Here is a 20,000-nt window from a genome sequence, read left to right on the forward strand (position 1 = left end):
TGAGGACGTCACAGTGTTTCTACTGTGTATCAGTACTCACTTCCTTTACTGCAGTGAAAGTACTAAAGTAAAAGTAATGTTCTATTATTGATCACTCATGTGTTCATCAGCTTAATGGCAGCGTTCTCCTGCTGGTAGTTTAATCTGTAATCAATCACTATCACTGATTATTGATCAGAATCTGTTTCAGCAGAAAATACTCAAGTAGTCGGATACTTTACGTTTCACTGCTGCAAATATACAAATGATTCATTCTTAAATTCAATTTTAGTTTCAATGTAATATTTTGAGGTGAACTGAACACATAAGAAACAGAAAAACAAACATTTTGAGGATAAATCAAACCTGAGAGGCTTCGTTCACTTTATTCGTTGGGTTTTCCAGCACTTCGCCTGTTACAGCAGCTCTCAGCCTTCTATTAAACTTTATTTTGGAGGGAACATTCACACCACTTCCGGTCCGATTGTGTTGATTCCCGCGAACTTGACGCTCCGCCCTCCTCCTGGGTCGGGCCTCCGCCGGGTCCTAAAGCCCCCTATTCAAGGGCCACACTCCAGTTTTTAAAGAGCGGATTTGAAATAATATTTTCACACATGTTCAGTTTATTGTGAACAAAATCAAAATTCAGATCATATGAATCAACATTTAAGTATTCAGAATCTTTCGTTCCTGGTTTATTCTGAAATTAAAACAAAGTTAAACAGGTTTTTGTGTCAGATTTGTTCAGGACATAAAATAATGTTGTTATTGTTCACTAATCTTTATTGTTCTCTGCTGTCAATAAACTGTCTCCGGTTTTTGGGTCGTCCCAGTTTAAACTGTGTTAATGAGGTCTGAGCCTCATTTGTATGTTAATGCGGGGGGAAGGGGGGGCACTAATCTGACTGAACTTTACTGTGAAAGGATTCATCTTAGCTTCCTGTTAACGTGAATCTGATCTGATCTTCAGCTCAAGATGATCGTTTGTTTCTGCTCTGATTATTATTGTTATGTGGTGATGAAGGAAGGCTCAGCAGGTCTGACGGGTTCAGAGGCTTTCAGCCACAGTCCATGGTCTTCATCCTGAGGAGACACGCTTGTTTGATCCACTGAGTTATTCTAAGTGTGTGACAGCATCATGGAAAGGATCCCTACAGAGAGAGACCTGGAAGATCCTTTTGGTTTAACCACAAACAGCACACACACCAGACTACATTCACTAAAACAGGGATTTTAGAGCTGCTGCTCCATCAGTCAGTGTGTTTGTGTTACACAAATATTATGTTGGATCTAAACTAAAACTTTTAAAACACCAAAGTCCCACAGCAACACAAACACTCTGACTGATGGAGCAGCAGCTCTAAAATCCCTGTTTTAGTGAATGTAGTCTGGTGTGTGTGCTGTTTGTGGTCTCTCTCTGTAGTGATCACACTGAAACACACACACGTTCACCAGTTCGACTAAAGAAAGGAGAAAATAAATCATTAATTATTAAAGTCGTGTTCTGATGACGGACCGTTTGTAAACTAGAATTGATGTTCAGACGTACTGAAACAAACCCTGAACCCTGGTTCTGTGGGTGGTTTATTGGTCTATAGCATCAGGATCAGGACCAGGATCTGGGCCTGGATCGGGACCGGGACCCGGATCAGGACCAGGATCAGGAAGGTGGAGATGGGCGGACGCTGCAGACGGACGTGAAGACAAAAGAGCTCGTAAAGAATTCATGAAGCCAACAAAGAAAAGAGCTTCCTGCTATTTATGGACCCACAAACCACCAGAGTCCATCATGTGATCCAGACCAGAACCACGACCCGGATCAGGGACTCCTTCACAACCTGTGTGTGTTGGCTGGTTTGTTTCCATGGAGACATCATTTGACGTTCATCCATCAGAAGGTGGTGATCATTAAAGACGGTGTGTGTGAGTGTGTGTGACGATGACTTCCTGATCCCAGAGGGTTGAACCACTTTGTCCCCTTTACCTGTCAGATCTGAACATCTGATCACTTCCTTCATTATTTTATACAAACTCAACACTTCCTGTATGTTTCAAATTAAAAGCCTTGTTACATTTCAGTGGCACATTGTAGTCTGTCCTGTGCTCTGGTGGGGGTGGGGGTGGGGGGGTGGTGGTGGTTGAGTGAGGCTGCAGGTTACGACCTGGAGAACTACGGTGGCCCATGATCACCATCATCAGCCCTCCAGAACACAACAATGATGAAGGTCAGTTTCTTTACTTCTAAAAAGCATCACTGATGGAAGAGTCTGTCTCCTCCTCCTCCTCCTCCTGCTCCTCCTGCTCCTCCTGCTCCTCCTCCGGTCCAACGAAGGGCAGATGAACATCCATCCTCTCAGCACTTCCTCCTCCTCCTCTTCCTCTCTGCTGCTCGGCTGCACAAACACAACAGACCACGTATATAAATATATATCTATAATAATAATATATAACTAGTCCCAGACCTCGGTAACTAGTCCCCAGGCCTCTGTAACTAGTCCCAGACCTCGGTAACTAGTCCCCAGACCTCTGTAACAAGCCCCAGACCACTGCATCAAGTCCCCAGACCTCTGCAACTTATTCCGGACGTCTGCACCTAGTCCCCAGACCTCTGTAACTAGTCCCAGACCTCTGTAAAAGGTCCCCAGAACTCTGCAACTAGTCCCCAGGCCCCTGTAACTAGTCCCAGACCTCTGTAAAAGGTCCCCAGAACTCTGCAACTAGTCCCCAGGCCCCTGTAACTAGTCCCAAACCTCTGTAAGTGGTCCCAGGCCTTTGGCACTTGTTGACAAATGTAGGGGATGGAAATGGTTTTTAACCACAGCAGCTGGTTCTCAGAGAAACGTGTCAGTCCTCCACAGAAGTCTTAATCTGATCTGATCAACACTGAGGAAGTTCATCATTTCAACACACCGATCAGTTTGTTCTCTTTATCACCTCAAACACAAACTGCTTCTCCAAACAGCTGAAAGTTAAGACTTTAAGGCCTTTACAGACAAATCACCTGAGCCTTAAACATCCCTCATGTCTTTACTTATTACCTGCTGTGGGTAAGACCTCTGTAACTAGTCCCAGACCTCTGTAACTAGTCCTGGACCTCTGTAACTAGTCCTCAGACCTCTGTAACTAGTCCTGGACCTCTGTAACTAGTCCTCAGACCTCTGTAACTAGTCCTGGACCTCGGTAACTAGTCCTCAGATCTCTGTAACTAGTCCTCAGACCTCTGTAACTAGTCCCAGACCTCTGTAACTAGTCCCAGACCTCTGTAAGTGGTCCCAGGCCTCTGTAACTAGTCCCAGACCTCTGTCAGTGGTCCCAGGCCTCTGTAAGTGGTCCCAGCCCTCTGTAACTAGTCCTCAGATCTCTGTAACTAGTCCTCAGACCTCTGTAACTAGTCCTCAGATCTCTGTAACTAGTCCCAGACCTCTGTAACTAGTCCCAGACCTCTGTCAGTGGTCCCAGGCCTCTGTAAGTGGTCCCAGCCCTCTGTAACTAGTCCTCAGATCTCTGTAACTAGTCCTCAGACCTCTGTAACTAGTCCCAGACCTCTGTAAGTGGTCCCAGGCCTCTGTAACTAGTCCCAGACCTCGGTAACTAGTCCCCAGACCTCTGTAACAAGCCCCAGACCACTGCATCATGTCCCCAGACCTCTGCACCTAGTCCCAGACCTCTGTAACTAGTCCCAGACCTCTGTAAAAGGTCCCCAGAACTCTGCAACTAGTCCCCAGGCCCCTGTAACTAGTCCCAAACCTCTGTAAGTGGTCCCAGGCCTTTGGCACTTGTTGACAAATGTAGGGGATGGAAATGGTTTTTAACCACAGCAGCTGGTTCTCAGAGAAACGTGTCAGTCCTCCACAGAAGTCTTAATCTGATCTGATCAACACTGAGGAAGTTCATCATTTCAACACACCGATCAGTTTGTTCTCTTTATCACCTCAAACACAAACTGCTTCTCCAAACAGCTGAAAGTTAAGACTTTAAGGCCTTTACAGACAAATCACCTGAGCCTTAAACATCCCTCATGTCTTTACTTATTACCTGCTGTGGGTAAGACCTCTGTAACTAGTCCCAGACCTCTGTAACTAGTCCTGGACCTCTGTAACTAGTCCTCAGACCTCTGTAACTAGTCCTGGACCTCTGTAACTAGTCCTCAGACCTCTGTAACTAGTCCTGGACCTCGGTAACTAGTCCTCAGATCTCTGTAACTAGTCCTCAGACCTCTGTAACTAGTCCCAGACCTCTGTAACTAGTCCCAGACCTCTGTAAGTGGTCCCAGGCCTCTGTAACTAGTCCCAGACCTCTGTCAGTGGTCCCAGGCCTCTGTAAGTGGTCCCAGCCCTCTGTAACTAGTCCTCAGATCTCTGTAACTAGTCCTCAGACCTCTGTAACTAGTCCTCAGATCTCTGTAACTAGTCCCAGACCTCTGTAACTAGTCCTCAGATCTCTGTAACTAGTCCCAGACCTCTGTAACTAGTCCTCAGATCTCTGTAACTAGTCCCAGACCTCTGTAACTAGTCCTCAGATCTCTGTAACTAGTCCTCAGACCTCTGTAACTAGTCCTCAGATCTCTGTAACTAGTCCCAGACCTCTGTCAGTGGTCCCAGGCCTCTGTAAGTGGTCCCAGCCCTCTGTAACTAGTCCTCAGATCTCTGTAACTAGTCCTCAGACCTCTGTAACTAGTCCCAGACCTCTGTAAGTGGTCCCAGGCCTCTGTAACTAGTCCCAGACCTCGGTAACTAGTCCCCAGACCTCTGTAACAAGCCCCAGACCACTGCATCATGTCCCCAGACCTCTGCACCTAGTCCCAGACCTCTGTAACTAGTCCCAGACCTCTGTAAAAGGTCCCCAGAACTCTGCAACTAGTCCCCAGGCCCCTGTAACTAGTCCCAAACCTCTGTAAGTGGTCCCAGGCCTTTGGCACTTGTTGACAAATGTAGGGGATGGAAATGGTTTTTAACCACAGCAGCTGGTTCTCAGAGAAACGTGTCAGTCCTCCACAGAAGTCTTAATCTGATCTGATCAACACTGAGGAAGTTCATCATTTCAACACACCGATCAGTTTGTTCTCTTTATCACCTCAAACACAAACTGCTTCTCCAAACAGCTGAAAGTTAAGACTTTAAGGCCTTTACAGACAAATCACCTGAGCCTTAAACATCCCTCATGTCTTTACTTATTACCTGCTGTGGGTAAGACCTCTGTAACTAGTCCCAGACCTCTGTAACTAGTCCTGGACCTCTGTAACTAGTCCTCAGACCTCTGTAACTAGTCCTGGACCTCTGTAACTAGTCCTCAGACCTCTGTAACTAGTCCTGGACCTCGGTAACTAGTCCTCAGATCTCTGTAACTAGTCCTCAGACCTCTGTAACTAGTCCCAGACCTCTGTAACTAGTCCCAGACCTCTGTAAGTGGTCCCAGGCCTCTGTAACTAGTCCCAGACCTCTGTCAGTGGTCCCAGGCCTCTGTAAGTGGTCCCAGCCCTCTGTAACTAGTCCTCAGATCTCTGTAACTAGTCCTCAGACCTCTGTAACTAGTCCTCAGATCTCTGTAACTAGTCCCAGACCTCTGTAACTAGTCCCAGACCTCTGTCAGTGGTCCCAGGCCTCTGTAAGTGGTCCCAGCCCTCTGTAACTAGTCCTCAGATCTCTGTAACTAGTCCTCAGACCTCTGTAACTAGTCCCAGACCTCTGTAAGTGGTCCCAGGCCTCTGTAACTAGTCCCAGACCTCGGTAACTAGTCCCCAGACCTCTGTAACAAGCCCCAGACCACTGCATCATGTCCCCAGACCTCTGCACCTAGTCCCAGACCTCTGTAACTAGTCCCAGACCTCTGTAAAAGGTCCCCAGAACTCTGCAACTAGTCCCCAGGCCCCTGTAACTAGTCCCAAACCTCTGTAAGTGGTCCCAGGCCTTTGGCACTTGTTGACAAATGTAGGGGATGGAAATGGTTTTTAACCACAGCAGCTGGTTCTCAGAGAAACGTGTCAGTCCTCCACAGAAGTCTTAATCTGATCTGATCAACACTGAGGAAGTTCATCATTTCAACACACCGATCAGTTTGTTCTCTTTATCACCTCAAACACAAACTGCTTCTCCAAACAGCTGAAAGTTAAGACTTTAAGGCCTTTACAGACAAATCACCTGAGCCTTAAACATCCCTCATGTCTTTACTTATTACCTGCTGTGGGTAAGACCTCTGTAACTAGTCCCAGACCTCTGTAACTAGTCCTGGACCTCTGTAACTAGTCCTCAGACCTCTGTAACTAGTCCTGGACCTCTGTAACTAGTCCTCAGACCTCTGTAACTAGTCCTGGACCTCGGTAACTAGTCCTCAGATCTCTGTAACTAGTCCTCAGACCTCTGTAACTAGTCCCAGACCTCTGTAACTAGTCCCAGACCTCTGTAAGTGGTCCCAGGCCTCTGTAACTAGTCCCAGACCTCTGTCAGTGGTCCCAGGCCTCTGTAAGTGGTCCCAGCCCTCTGTAACTAGTCCTCAGATCTCTGTAACTAGTCCTCAGACCTCTGTAACTAGTCCTCAGATCTCTGTAACTAGTCCCAGACCTCTGTAACTAGTCCTCAGATCTCTGTAACTAGTCCCAGACCTCTGTAACTAGTCCTCAGATCTCTGTAACTAGTCCCAGACCTCTGTAACTAGTCCTCAGATCTCTGTAACTAGTCCTCAGACCTCTGTAACTAGTCCTCAGATCTCTGTAACTAGTCCCAGACCTCTGTCAGTGGTCCCAGGCCTCTGTAAGTGGTCCCAGCCCTCTGTAACTAGTCCTGGACCTCGGTAACTAGTCCTCAGATCTCTGTAACTAGTCCTCAGACCTCTTTAACTGGTCCCAGACCCCTGTAACTAGTCTCAGACCTCTGTAACTAGTCCTCAGACCTCTGTAACTAGTCCCAGACCTCTGTAAGTGGTCCCAGGCCTCTGTAACTAGTCCCAGACCTCGGTAACTAGTCCCCAGACCTCTGTAACAAGCCCCAGACCACTGCATCATGTCCCCAGACCTCTGCAACTTATTCCGGACGTCTGCACCTAGTCCCAGACCTCTGTAACTAGTCCCAGACCTCTGTAAAAGGTCCCCAGAACTCTGCAACTAGTCCCCAGGCCCCTGTAACTAGTCCCAAACCTCTGTAACTAGTCCTGGACCTCTGTAACTAGTCCCCAGACCTCTGTAACTAGTCCTGGACCTCTGTAACTAGTCCTCAGACCTCTGTAACTAGTCCTGGACCTCTGTAACTAGTCCTGGACCTCTGTAACTAGTCCTCAGACCTCTGTAACTAGTCCTGGACCTCTGTAACTAGTCCCCAGACCTCTGTAAATGGTCCCCAGACCTCTGTAACTAGTCCCCAGACCTCTGTAACTAGCCCCAAAGCTCTGTAACTAGTCCCAAAGCTCTGTAAATGGTCCCCAGACCTCTGTAACTAGTCCCCAGACCTCTGAAACTAGTCCTGGACCTCTGTAACTAGTCCTCAGACCTCTGTAACTAGTCCTGGACCTCTGTAACTAGTCCCCAGACCTCTGTAAATGGTCCCCAGACCTCTGTAACTAGTCCCCAGACCTCTGTAACTGGCCCCAAAGCTCTGTAACTAGTCCCAAAGCTCTGTAAATGGTCCCCAGACCTATGTAACTAGTCCCCAGACCGCTCTAACTAGTACCCAGACCTCTGTAACTAGTCCCCAGACCTCTGTAAGTAGTCCCCAGGCCTCTGTAACTAGTCCCAGGCCTCTGCAAGTGGTCCCCAGACCACTGTATCTAGTCCCAGACCTCTGTATCTAGTCCCCAGACCTCTATAACCAATCCCAGGCCTCTGTAAGTGGTCCCTGGTCTCTGTATCTAGTCCCCAGACCTCTATAACCAATCCCAGGCCTCTGTAAGTGGTCCCTGGTCTCTGTATCTAGTCCCAGGCCAGTGTAACTAGTCCCAGACCTCTGTAACAAGTCCCCATGCCTCTGTAAGTAGTCCCAGACCTCGGTAACTAGTCCCCAGACCTCTGTAACAAGCCCCAGACCACTGCATCAAGTCCCCAGGCCTCTGCAACTTATTCCGGACGTCTGCACCTAGTCCCAGACCTCTGTAACTAGTCCCAGACCTCTGTAAAAGGTCCCCAGACCTCTGTAACTAGTCCCAGAAGTCTGCAACTAGTCCCCAGGCCCCTGTAACTAGTCCCGGACCTCTGTAAATGGTCCCCAGACCTCTGTAACTAGTCCCAAACTTCTGTAAATGGTCCGCAGACCTCTGTAACTAGTCCCCAGACCGCTCTAACTAGTCCCCAGACCTCTGTAACTAGTCCCCAGACCGCTCTAACTAGTACCCAGACCTCTGTAACTAGTCCCCAGACCTCTGTAAGTAGTCCCCAGGCCTCTGTAACTAGTCCCAGGCCTCTGCAAGTGGTCCCTGGTCTCTGTATCTAGTCCCAGACCTCTGTAACAAGTCCCCATGCCTCTGTAACTAGTCCCCAGGCCTCTGTAAGTAGTCCCAGACCTCGGTAACTAGTCCCCTGACCTCTGTAACAAGCCCCAGACCTCTGTAAAAGGTCCCCAGACCTCTGTAACTAGTCCCCAGACCTCTGTAACTAGTCCCAGACCTCTGTAACTAGTCCCAGACCTCTGTAAAATGTCCCCAGACCTCTGTAACTAGTCCCCAGACCTCTGTAACTAGTCCCAGACCTCTGTAACTAGTCCCAGAAGTCTGCAACTAGTCCCCAGGCCCCTGTAACTAGTCCTGGACCTCTGTAAATGGTCCCCAGACCTCTGTAACTAGTCCCAAACTTCTGTAAATGGTCCGCAGACCTCTGTAACTAGTCCCCAGACCGCTCTAACTAGTCCCCAGACCTCTGTAACTAGTCCCATAAGTCTGCAACTAGTCCCCAGGCCCCTGTAACTAGTCCTGGACCTCTGTAAATGGTCCCCAGACCTCTGTAACTAGTCCCAAACTTCTGTAAATGGTCCCCAGGCCCCTGTAACTAGTCCCCAGACCTCTGTAACTAGTCCCAAACTTCTGTAAATGGTCCCCAGACCTCTGCACCTAGTCCTAGACCTCTGTAACTAGTCCCAGAAGTCTGCAACTAGTCCCCAGGCCCCTGTAACTAGTCCCCAGACCTCTGTAACTAGTCCCAAACTTCTGTAAATTGTCCGCAGACCTCTGTAACTAGTCCCCAGACCGCTCTAACTAGTACCCAGACCTCTGTAACTAGTCCCAGGCCTCTGCAAGTGTTCCCAGGTCTCTGTATCTAGTCCTGGACCTCTGTAAATGGTCCCCAGACCACTGTATCTAGTCCCAGACCTCTGTATCTAGTCCCCTGACCTCTATAACTAGTCCCAGGCCTCTGTAACTGGTCCCCAGACCTCTGTAACTAGTCCCAGACCTCTGTAAATGGTCCCAGGTCTCTGTATCTAGTCCCAGGCCTCTGCAAGTGTTCCCAGGTCTCTGTATCTAGTCCTGGACCTCTGTAACTAGTCCCCAGACCTCTGTAACTAGTCCCCAGACCGCTCTAACTAGTCCCCAGACCTCTGTAAATGGTCCCCAGACCTCTGTAACTAGTCCCCAGATCGCTCTAACTAGTCCCCAGGCCTCTGTAACTAGTGGCAGACCTCTGTCAGACCTCTTTCATCATACTATTCAGATTCAGAATCAGCCAAACATGGAGATGTTTCAGCAGGGTGTAAAACATCTGACCACATCGCTGTTGTAACATCTTTGGTTTTCTGTCTGTTCATCATATTTAAAGTTTGATGTCAAGAAGAGGACGGACTGTCCCGCCCTCCTCTCCTCTTATTAAAAAGCTCCTGAATTACTGGACACGGTAACAAGATTTCTATTCCTACAAACTGAAGTCACCGAAAACCTTCCTCCACCTGAGCAGGTAAATATACAACAATAACGTTCGTTCGGAGCTCAATTTAATATGTAATAACAATAAGAATTAATATTCGATATTCTCTGTTGCAGTTTGAAAAGACGAGCAGACTGTCGAAACAGCAGAGACGGTGAGAAACATTTAAACTTAAATAATTGTTAGGAGTTAATTAACTAAAACTACAGCAGACAAAGCAGGCAGACGATACAAGCTGTTAAAGTTAACATCCAACAACTGGAAGGCCTTTAAAACCCGTTCACACCTTCAGCTGGCTCACTCACTCTCAGGTCATTCTGCCTCTGAAGCTTCTGCTCAAACTCATACATGTGGGATCTCCGTCATCTTTCACTCTGTTCACACAAATCAAACATCTCCACCTTCACCGAGCTCTGCTGGTGCTCACAGAGGAACCTGCTCAGAGACGCCACCTCTGGTTCTTCGCCTGTCAGGTTCTGTTCCTGTGGTTCCTCAGCAGGAGCTCTGTTATCAGCAGTTCTGACACTAGTTAGCACCTGTCGTTCAAATGGTTGACATTTGTATCTGCACCTGTTCAGGCTCTGAGGACAGATCAACCATGAGGATGCTGTTTTAAGGCTCGGCTGTACTGAGCTCGGGGGCCTGTAGGGGGCGCTGTTCTGATGCTAATGTGTTTCTGTACAGATGAAGCTCCCGTCCTGGATGCTGCTGCTGTTCCTGCTGTCGCCTGTCACCTGTTGGCCTGAAGTGGATGTGAACTGGCTGACTGCTGTGGTAGAAGCCGTCAGGAAGGAGTGAGTAACTGCAGTAAATACAGAACTAAAGCTAACCTGGGTTTATCAGTAGCATGAAGCTAGTCAGACTAGTCCTGGTGTTAACTCATCAGGTTAGTCTGGTCTAATTAATCCTGTCTGACTGCCCCCCCAGCCTGTCCTCATGCTAATGTTGTGTTTCTGATGTTAACATCAGCGTTAACATCGCTGAAGCGTAGCGCCCTCTGTGGTTTATACCACGACCCCCCGGAGAGGGGGCTAATTAAGGCCCAGTCTCTGCCCCCCTCCCCCCCTTTTCCCCACTGTTAGTCGCCACCATGTTTTTCTGGGCTCTTCAGTGTTTCAGACCCCTGGATGTGTCATGCTGCAGACGCCATCTTTCCTCCTCTGTCTAGTGTCTTATTTACCCATGATGCATTATGACAGGCTATCTGAGTCAGGGGGACGTCTGATGCAGCAGGTAGATTTCAGAGCCTGACTGACGGAGTTTGGTCTCACACAGTGTTTTCACGGCTTTGGCCCTGATGCTCTCTACACCTGACGGGGTTTTCAGATCTCAGACGTTCCTCAGCTGAGTGTTACAGTCGTGTTTCTCCTTCGACAGGTTCACCGTGACGGAACAGTTCTGTCTGGCTGTAAACGTCCCACAGGACCTGAACATGCTGCAAGGAGTCCTTCAGCAAAACTCTTACGAAGACAAAGTTAAAGACACAATCAACGGTTACGAGGTGTACACAAGCAGCAACATGGTTGCAGCCAAACACGTAGAAAATCAACATGCAGAACCTCTAGTTCTGAAAAACCTGAGAATAAAACAGGGAGACTTCCTGCTCATCTACTCTTTACTGTCCCCGTGTGGGAGCAAGTGCACGAACAAGAATAGCAATTGCAACATCCTGAAATATTTTAAAACCCAGAACATCCTTCAACATTGGAAAAATCATGCCTTTGTGTTTGACACGGTCTTTGATCAGCCCAAATTTGGTCCTCCTGTTCCCAGACAGGAGGTCATACAGTCACTGGAGACGCTCGGGTCTGTGATCGGTCTCTCACATATCTTCCGCTGTTTCAAACCAGAAAATTTGGGGTTTCAGTGTCACAGCTGCTCAACACACGGGGGAGTTTCAGACATTTGTGTTGATAACAAAGTAGTAGAGCCTCAACCGGGAGGAAGCAGCAGTAACATCAGGGACAGGGACAGGGACAGGAACAGGAGCAGGAGCAGGGACAGGAACAGGAACAGGAACAGGAGCAGGAGCAGGAGCAGGAGCAGGAACAGGAACAGGAGCAGGAACAACAAGGACAGGAACAGGAACAGGAACAGGAACAGGAACAGGAGCAGGAGCAGGAACAACAGGGACAGGAACAGGAACAGGAGCAGGAGCAGGAGCAGGAACAACAGGGACAGGAACAGGAACAGGAGCAGGAACAACAGGGACAGGAACAGGAGCAGGAGCAGGAGCAGAGGTAGGTTAGGTTAGGTAGGAGGTTAGGGGAATCCTGCGATCGGATGTGATCCAGCTGATCTGTCAGGACCAGGAACCCAAAGATCCTCAGAGCGTAATAATCCAGCTGTTTCCTGTCATGTGTCCTGTTGAGCTACAGGTGTCTTTTTAATAAATGTTTGATGATGAAAAGATCAATCAATGATGATCAATGTAAACTTTCTTTAAAAACAACTCTGAGCCATAAAACACACAGGAAGTCTCCTCAGACAGAGATGAGCCGGATGAATGCCCACTGCAGGATGTGATGTTAGCATGTTAGCTAGCTCGTGTTGCGTACCAATGGAGGCTGTGGGGAAATCTTCCTGATCTATCAGATCTCCGTCGCTCTCTGCTCATAAAAATGAGTTCAGTTCAGATCGTGTGTTACCTGTAGCTCCTGTGTGTGTTCAAGACAGACGTGTTCACACGTTTCAGGATGTTTGAGATGTGAGAAAATGTAAAGGAAGGTGTGTTAATGTGTTAATGTGTGTTTGCTCGCTAGCAATAAAAATCAGCTGAGGATCTGAATATTGTTTCATCTGGTGTTTCATTATTCTGTCATGGGGGGGTTTGTCTGTGTCTGTCACCTGGTCCTGTGATTGGCCGGTGACCAGTCCACGATGACCCCGCCTCTCACCTAGTGGCAGCTGGGATTGGCTGGATCCACTCTGTCATACTGGTGTTTGAACCCTGGACCAGAGCAGCTCTGGTGTTCATGTCTTACACTCACACCCCGTTTTAGCTTAGCATGCTGCGCGGCTAATCCAGGGAGCATCTTAAAGGCAGAGACGTCGTTTCCATTTATTGCAATAAATGATGGAATCTATGAGTGTTCATGACTTCAGAGACGTCAGAGTTTAATCACACTGACAGAAACACGGGTTTGATGTTTGGGTTTCACTTTAAATTTCAGTAAAAGTCTCTGTTGTTCAGATTCTATAAGTTACTAACAAAACACTGTGGTGGTATCTGGTGGGTGCATTCCTGTACATTTTTAACAAAGACATGAGCTGTCGAGCTAGGAAGTCAAGAAGAGTATAAAAGATGACCAGAGAATGGGCTCAGGAGAAGACGGGGACAGAGGCAGCAGATTATTATCTCCGTTCCCATGGAAACACATGAGGAATAGTAACTCTCCTAGTAACCCCTAGTTTGGAGTTTAAGTTTAGTTGTTAGCACAGGATACGGTGAGATGCTGCCTAGAAACACACAGAGCTGAATGAGCTGCTGATGAGGGAGGAGGGAGGGAGGTAGCATTACCCTGGATCAGTACTGTAAACAGTCAGAGAGTGTGTGTGTGTGTGTGTGTGTGTGTGTGTGTGTGTGTGTGTGTGTGTGTGAGTGAGTGTGTGTGAGTGTGTGTGTGTGTGTGTGTGTGTGTGTGTGTGTGTGTGTGTGTGTGAGTGAGTGTGTGTGAGTGTGTGTGTGTGTGTGTGTGAGTGTGTGTGTCTGTGTGTGTGTTTGAGTCTGTGTGTGTGTGTGTGAGTGTGTGTGTGAGTGTGTGTGAGTGTGTGTGTGTGTGTGTGTGAGTGTGTGTGTCTGTGTGTGTGTTTGAGTCTGTGTGTGTGTGGTGTGTGAGTGTGTGTGTGTGTGTGTGTGTGTGTGTGTGTGTGTGTGTGTGTGAGTGTCTGTGAGTCTGTGTGTGTGTGTGTGTGTGTGTGTGTGTGTGTGTGTCTGTGTGTGTGTGTGAGTGTGTGTGTGTGTGTCTGTGTGTGTGAGTCTGTGTGTGTGTGTGTGTGTGTGTGGGTGTGTGTTGTCTGTGGTGTGTGTGTGTGTGTGTGTGTGTGTGTGGTGTGTGTGTGTGTGGGTGAGTGTGTGTGTGTGTGTGTGTGGTGTGTGTGTGTGTGTGTGTGTGGTGTGTGTGTGTGTGTGTGTGTGAGTGTGTGTGTGGTGTGTGTGTGTGTGTGTGGTGTGTGTGTGTGTGGTGTGTGTGTTGTGTGTGTGTGTGTGTGTGTGTGTTGTGGTGTGTGTGTGTGTGTGTGTGTGTGTGTGTGTGTGTTGTGAGTGTGTGTGTGTGTGTGTGAGTGTGTGTGTGTGTGTGTGTGTGTGTGTGTCTGTGTGTGTGTGTGTGTCTGTGTGTGTGTGTCTGTGTGTGTGTTGTGTGTGAGTCTGTGTGTGCGCTAAAGTAAACACTGGCACACATCACTGCCTAAATGTGTGTTCTTTCCCTGTGACTGCCTGTGTGTTGTTTCAGTCACAGATCTGTGTGTGTGTGTGTGTGTGTGTGTGTGTGTGTGTGTGTGTGTGTGTGAGTGTGTGTGTGTGTGTGTCTGTTTGCTGACTCTTGTCCAAACACTGATCCCTCTGATGTCGCCACTTCCTGTTTCGCCACAGAAAGATGATTTCATCTCCACGTCTGAAACACATTTCTTTAGTTTCCCCGACTTTCTAACCGTGCTGCCGTGTTTCCTGTTCTCCTGCTGAGTGAGGAAGTTACATAATGTTCCTGAACGCACCGGTTATATGAACCCTTTCATTCATTTTGCTGCATCACACAAACAGCTCTAATGCGTGAAATGCTGAGCGTGTTGTCAGGACTTAGTGGGACAACAGACACTACAGTCGTGAGTCAGGTGACCGATCACGTGACCACAGTAAGGAGGGCTGACGGACAAGACAGTGCCGATCCCTCCAGAGAGACCTGATAACAGCCGTTATATCACCAGACTCCACTGCCTCCATCAGTCCGAGTGTCTGTGAACAAAATCAGTTTCCTGCTTTGACGTCTTCATCGCAGTCTGAACTTCACTTCATCATCAGTCACTAAATATTTCACTGAAAAACAAACGTCTGTCTGACGCGGTCAGACCGAACTCCTGATGCCACGGCTGCCTGAGGTCCAGGTGAGGTTACAGGTGTGACGGTCGGTGTTCTCACACCTGTCGGGCTACACCAGGAGACCCGGCGACAGGGCGGACCGCCCTAAACGTGATCATTTCGCTCTGAGGAGGTTTGGTCTCATCGTGGATCTCCGGATCGGTAAAACTGACCAAGCGCAGGTGACAGTGATGTCACAGTGATGTCACAGCATCCCGGAGAACACCTGTGCATCACTGCTGCACGGTGGGAAGGCCGAGATTTACTCTTTAAGACAAGCACCACATAAACAGAGCCATCAATGAGCCCACTGATTGATCAGGTAGAGCTGCTGCTGATCCACCAATCAATCACCAATCAATCAGGCCAGAAGAGTTTCCTCACGTTTTCTATCAGTAAAATAATCAGCAGATCAATAATAACTGTGATCTGTAGCTGCTGGAGTCTGACGGCAGGAAGCCTCTCTGGTTATTACAACACACACACACACACACACACACACACACACACACACACACACACACACACACACACACATCTGTAACAACACGCTGAAGCAGCTCAGTCAGTAAACATTACCATGTATGGAGCTGTTCTCACACACACACACACACACACACTGCAGCAGCTCCTGGTGTGGACACACGGCGCCCTCCACTGGTCTGCTGCTGACCTGCAGTCAGTCTGATGTCACGTGTATGACTCCAAACACCAAAACTACAGCTGGCGGTCCTTTAAAGGGTCACTCAGGTGTTTTCTGACCTGGACCCTGTCTAGACATGTTCTGGAGCATCAACATCCCTTCAGGTGTGTCTGAGCGTCTGATTCAGTGGAGCAGCGGCCATGTTGGATAGATTAGCCTCCTGCTAACTGTAGCTCGCGTTAGCTAACGTCAGAGCCTGAGTCACAGGTCAGCAGGTCAGAGGGTCAGAGGGTGCACAGGTCAGAGGGTGCACAGGTCAGAGGGTCAGAGGGAGCACAGGTCAGAGGGTGCACAGGTCAGAGGGTGCACAGGTCAGAGGGTCAGAGGGAGCACAGGTCAGAGGGAGCACAGGTCAGAGGGTCAGAGGGAGCACAGGTCAGAGGGTCAGAGGGAGCACAGGTCAGAGGGAGCTCCTACCTGTTTGTCTGTCGGACTGTCGGACCACGACTGGAGCAACCTGAACACACACACACACACAGTTTATGTCACTTGAGTGGCAGAGCAGTGTGTGTGTGTGTGTGTGTGTGTGTGTGTGTGTGTGTGTGTGTGTGTGTGTGTGTGTGTTACTGTCTCACCTGTCCTGCAGTGTGTGTGTTCTCCAGGTGAGGAGGAGGAGGAGGAGGAGACAGCAACAGGCCGGTCTGGAGGTCAGAGGTCAGCGCACCGATTGGCTCCACCATGAGGTCGCCCCCGATAACTGAGCCCTGATTGGTCGCTTCAAAACTGATGTCTGAAACATCTGGAGGAAGCAGAGACATGTGTGATGTCACAGTGATGTCACTGATGTTGTTGATCACTTCCATGTAACATGTGACTTGTATGTAACATGTTGGATGTGAACACGTGTGTCTGAAGGCTGTCATACCTGCACTCTGACTGATCTGTCCAGGTGAGGAGCTTTGACCCTGCTGGGCTGCCGTACTCCTGCAGTAGCTGTTGGGGTTTGTAGTCCTGTGAGGTTTTGTAGTCCAGCCGTCTCTCACCTCGCCCACACTCACCTCCTCCCCCTCCTCCGCATCTCTCCCCCAGCAGCCCTGAGGACACCGAGGTCAGAGTGTGATGGTGTGTGTACCACGCGGTGTGTGTGTGTGTGTGTGTGTGTGTGTGTGTGTGTACCTGTGGTCCCTCTCCTCGGTGTGTGTGTGTGTGTGTGTGTACCTGTGGTCCCTCTCCGCGGTGTGTGTGTGTGTGTGTGTGTGTGTACCTGTGGTCCCTCTCCGCGGTGTGTGTGTGTGTGTACCTGTGGTCCCTCTCCTCGGTGTGTGTGTGTGTGTACCTGTGGTCCCTCTCCTCGGTGTGTGTGTGTGTGTGTGTGTGTGTACCTGTGGTCCCTCTCCTCCGTGTGTGTGTGTGTGTGTACCTGTGGTCCCTCTCCTCGGTGTGTGTGTGTGTGTACCTGTGGTCCCTCTCCGCGGTGTGTGTGTGTGTGTGTGTGTACCTGTGGTCCCTCTCCTCCGTGTGTGTGTGTGACTCTCTGCTCCATCTTGGTCAGCAGGAGGTTGTGACCTCTGACCTGTCCCTCACTGGGGGGGTCAAAGTCCTGGAGGGGGGGCAGGAAGTGACAAAACAGTCAGACAGGAAACACTAACCACTAGTACAGTCTGCAGTACCACTAGTACAGTCTGCAGTACCACTAGTACAGTCTGCAGTACCACTAGTACAGTCTGCAGTACCACTAGTATAGTCTGCAGTACCATTAGTACAGTCTGCAGTACCACTACTACAGACTGTAGTACTGGGGTGAATATGCTCCTCACCATCTCCTGCAGCTCCTGAAGAGAACTGGAAAAACTGCAGACAGCCTCCACCTCTGAGAGAGAGACAGGTAGAGAGAGAGAGAGACAGGTAGAGAGAGAGAGAGACAGGTAGAGAGAGAGAGAGACAGGTAGAGAGAGAGAGACAGGTAGAGAGACACCAGTGTCTTTTATTAACATTCAGATTTTAGTTTCACAGATTAAATGTTTGTGTGAATCGTGAATGTTGTTATGATGAGAAAAGACTGATGATGATGATGGTGAGGGTGGAGGTGATGATGATGATGGTGAGGGTGGAGGTGATGATGATGATGGTGAGGGTGGAGGTGATGATGATGAGGGTGAGGGTGGAGGTGAAGGTACCTGTCATGGCGGCCGGCTGGCTGATGCTGATGAGCAGCTCTCCCTCTGAGATGTGCTTCAGGACTGTATCAGTCTCTGCCGTCACTGCGCTGCTGCTGCTGCTGGAGCTGCTGGAGTCCTCTGAGGAGCTGGGGGGGGACACTGGTATGGGGTCAGGACTGGGGGGAGGAGGAGATGGGGAGGGGGGAGGAGGGGAGGACAGGGGAGGCTCCTCCTCTGCTACCGACATCAGGCTGCAGGAGGAGAGTCGGCTGTTAATGGCACTACTTGAGGAACCTTCCTGTTGTACTTCTCTGCATCCTACATTTCCCATGATACACCTGGACAGTGTTTGGTGGACGGGCGGTGGATGTACGTATACATACAGCGGCTGTGGGTGGGGATGCTGATGTTCCTCTGGTCTCTCCTCGTCCAATGGCAGCTCAGCGTCTCCCCAGGTGAGAGGGGGCGGGGCCTGATGAACAGTCTGAGGACTTCCTGAAATGTGGGCAGGCTCTGGGCTGGGGGTGGGCGTGGCCACAGGCTCTGAGGTCACAGTCAGCAATTACATAAAAACCACATGAGGGCTGTTTACGGCTCACAAATGCTAATGCTACTGCTGTTGCTACTGCTAATGTTACAGTTGTTGATGCTGCTCTGTGGGGATTCTTGAATCCTTCATGTTGAATTCCTGAATCTTTGGTCTCTCTCTAATTAAAGAGTTTGGTCTGAGCTGCTCTTTATGGAAACAGTCTGCTGTTATGAATTGGCGCTTTATAAATAAGATTGACTGATTGATTGATTGATAATGTCGCTACTGCTGCTGCTAATGTAAATTATGCTACTACTGTTACTGCATATGATACAACTGCCACTAATATTACTGCTGCGACCGATAATACTACTGTTGCTAATGCTGCTTCTGCACATGATGCTACAGCTAATGCTACTACTGCTAATACCACTGCTGCTGCTGTATATGGTGCCACTGCTAATGCAATTAATACAAATACTATTACTGTTAATGCTGCTACTGCTCATGCTAATGCTGCTACTGCTAATCATATCACTTATCATACTACTAATTGTAATGCTACAACTGCTGATGCATTTAACTAATTTCTGGACTGTTGTTCTATGCTGACTCTATTATTGCATACAATGCTATTGCTAATACTGCTAATGCTAATGCTGTTACGTCTAACATTACTAATGCTAATGCTATTATAGCATTTAGCTAATGTCTTGGCTGCTGTTCTGATGCTAATGCTACTACTGCATATGAAGCTACTGCTATTGCTACTGATGGTAAAACTATTAATGTTACTACTGCTAATGCTACTAATGCTAATTCTGCTATTGCTTTTAGCTAATGACTTGGCTGTTGTCTGATGCTGATGCCACTGCTGCATATTATGCTGCTGGTAATGCAGCTAATGCTAAAACTGTTACTACTCATGTTATCACTGTTAATGCGGCAACTGCATTTAGCTACTTCCTTGACTGTTGTTCTGATGCTAACGCTGTTGCTGTGTCTAACCTGGCGCTGTGATTGGCTGAAGGGACTCCTCATTCAGCAGGCTGGTTGGTTCAGATGGGGGGGGTGTGGTCAGGGGGGGGGGCTCCCTGCTGCAGGGGCTTGGGCTTGCTGGAGGGGTCGGTAATGGCGTAGGAACCAGTGGCACCAGTTTCTCCTGGAACAGAACCAACAGCAGGATTCAGACAGACTGAAGGCTGAAGGCTGAAGACTGTCAGGTTTCAGTTTGTCCTGAGTTTTCGTACCTCCTGAAATGCCCCTGGACCTGGTTTTGGAGGTTCCAGCCCTGGACCTGTTTCCGTGGTGTCTCTGTGCCCCAGCATCAGGGCAATGTGCTCCGTCAGAACCTCATTAACCAGCTGCCGGATCAGAACCGAGTCCACCGATATGTTGGAGTCTATGAACAGCTGCAGACCTGCGCCTCCTGCCGCCTCCACTGAGAACACACAGTATGAACACCAGCGTGATCCAAAGCCCCCCCCACACCACTGTCTGGGACCCTGGGGTTACAAAGAGCCACCTTCCAGTCCCGACCCAGGACCAACTACCCCTCAGAGAACAAAAATCTGTTGTCCAATGTGTGGAGATGTATTGGACCTCAAAATGTTGATTATGTCTAGAATTCAATCACTTAATCACTTTCCTGAAGTGCATAATTAGCTGCTAACATATATCGATCTGTCAGAAAAACAACAGGTGACCACAGTCTCTGTGATTCTGCAGCTGATCAATAGTTCTGATTACATCCTGTTAGTTATGAGTGAAGTTCTGCC

General features: G+C 48.9%; 1 protein-coding gene across 1 annotated transcript in view; it reads right to left on the minus strand.

The window, feature by feature from the left end:
* Positions 1–2,192: 2,192 nt before the first annotated feature.
* The window catches only part of kiaa0586 (KIAA0586 ortholog), a 37,507-nt gene continuing 19,699 nt past the window's right edge, over positions 2,193–20,000 (minus strand). The window contains exons 21-30 of the mRNA XM_070841678.1: positions 19,473–19,663; positions 19,231–19,384; positions 18,077–18,236; positions 17,712–17,944; positions 17,352–17,404; positions 17,033–17,134; positions 16,466–16,634; positions 16,170–16,333; positions 16,012–16,051; positions 2,193–2,372 (exon numbers count right to left, since the gene is read on the minus strand). Coding sequence (XP_070697779.1) covers positions 2,221–2,372; positions 16,012–16,051; positions 16,170–16,333; positions 16,466–16,634; positions 17,033–17,134; positions 17,352–17,404; positions 17,712–17,944; positions 18,077–18,236; positions 19,231–19,384; positions 19,473–19,663 — 1,418 coding nt within the window. The 3' untranslated portion in view covers positions 2,193–2,220. The remainder of the gene's footprint in view (positions 2,373–16,011; positions 16,052–16,169; positions 16,334–16,465; positions 16,635–17,032; positions 17,135–17,351; positions 17,405–17,711; positions 17,945–18,076; positions 18,237–19,230; positions 19,385–19,472; positions 19,664–20,000) is intronic.

The sequence above is a fragment of the Pempheris klunzingeri genome, chromosome 13 (genome assembly GCF_042242105.1).
Source record: "Pempheris klunzingeri isolate RE-2024b chromosome 13, fPemKlu1.hap1, whole genome shotgun sequence".
Lineage (NCBI taxonomy): Eukaryota > Metazoa > Chordata > Actinopteri > Acropomatiformes > Pempheridae > Pempheris > Pempheris klunzingeri.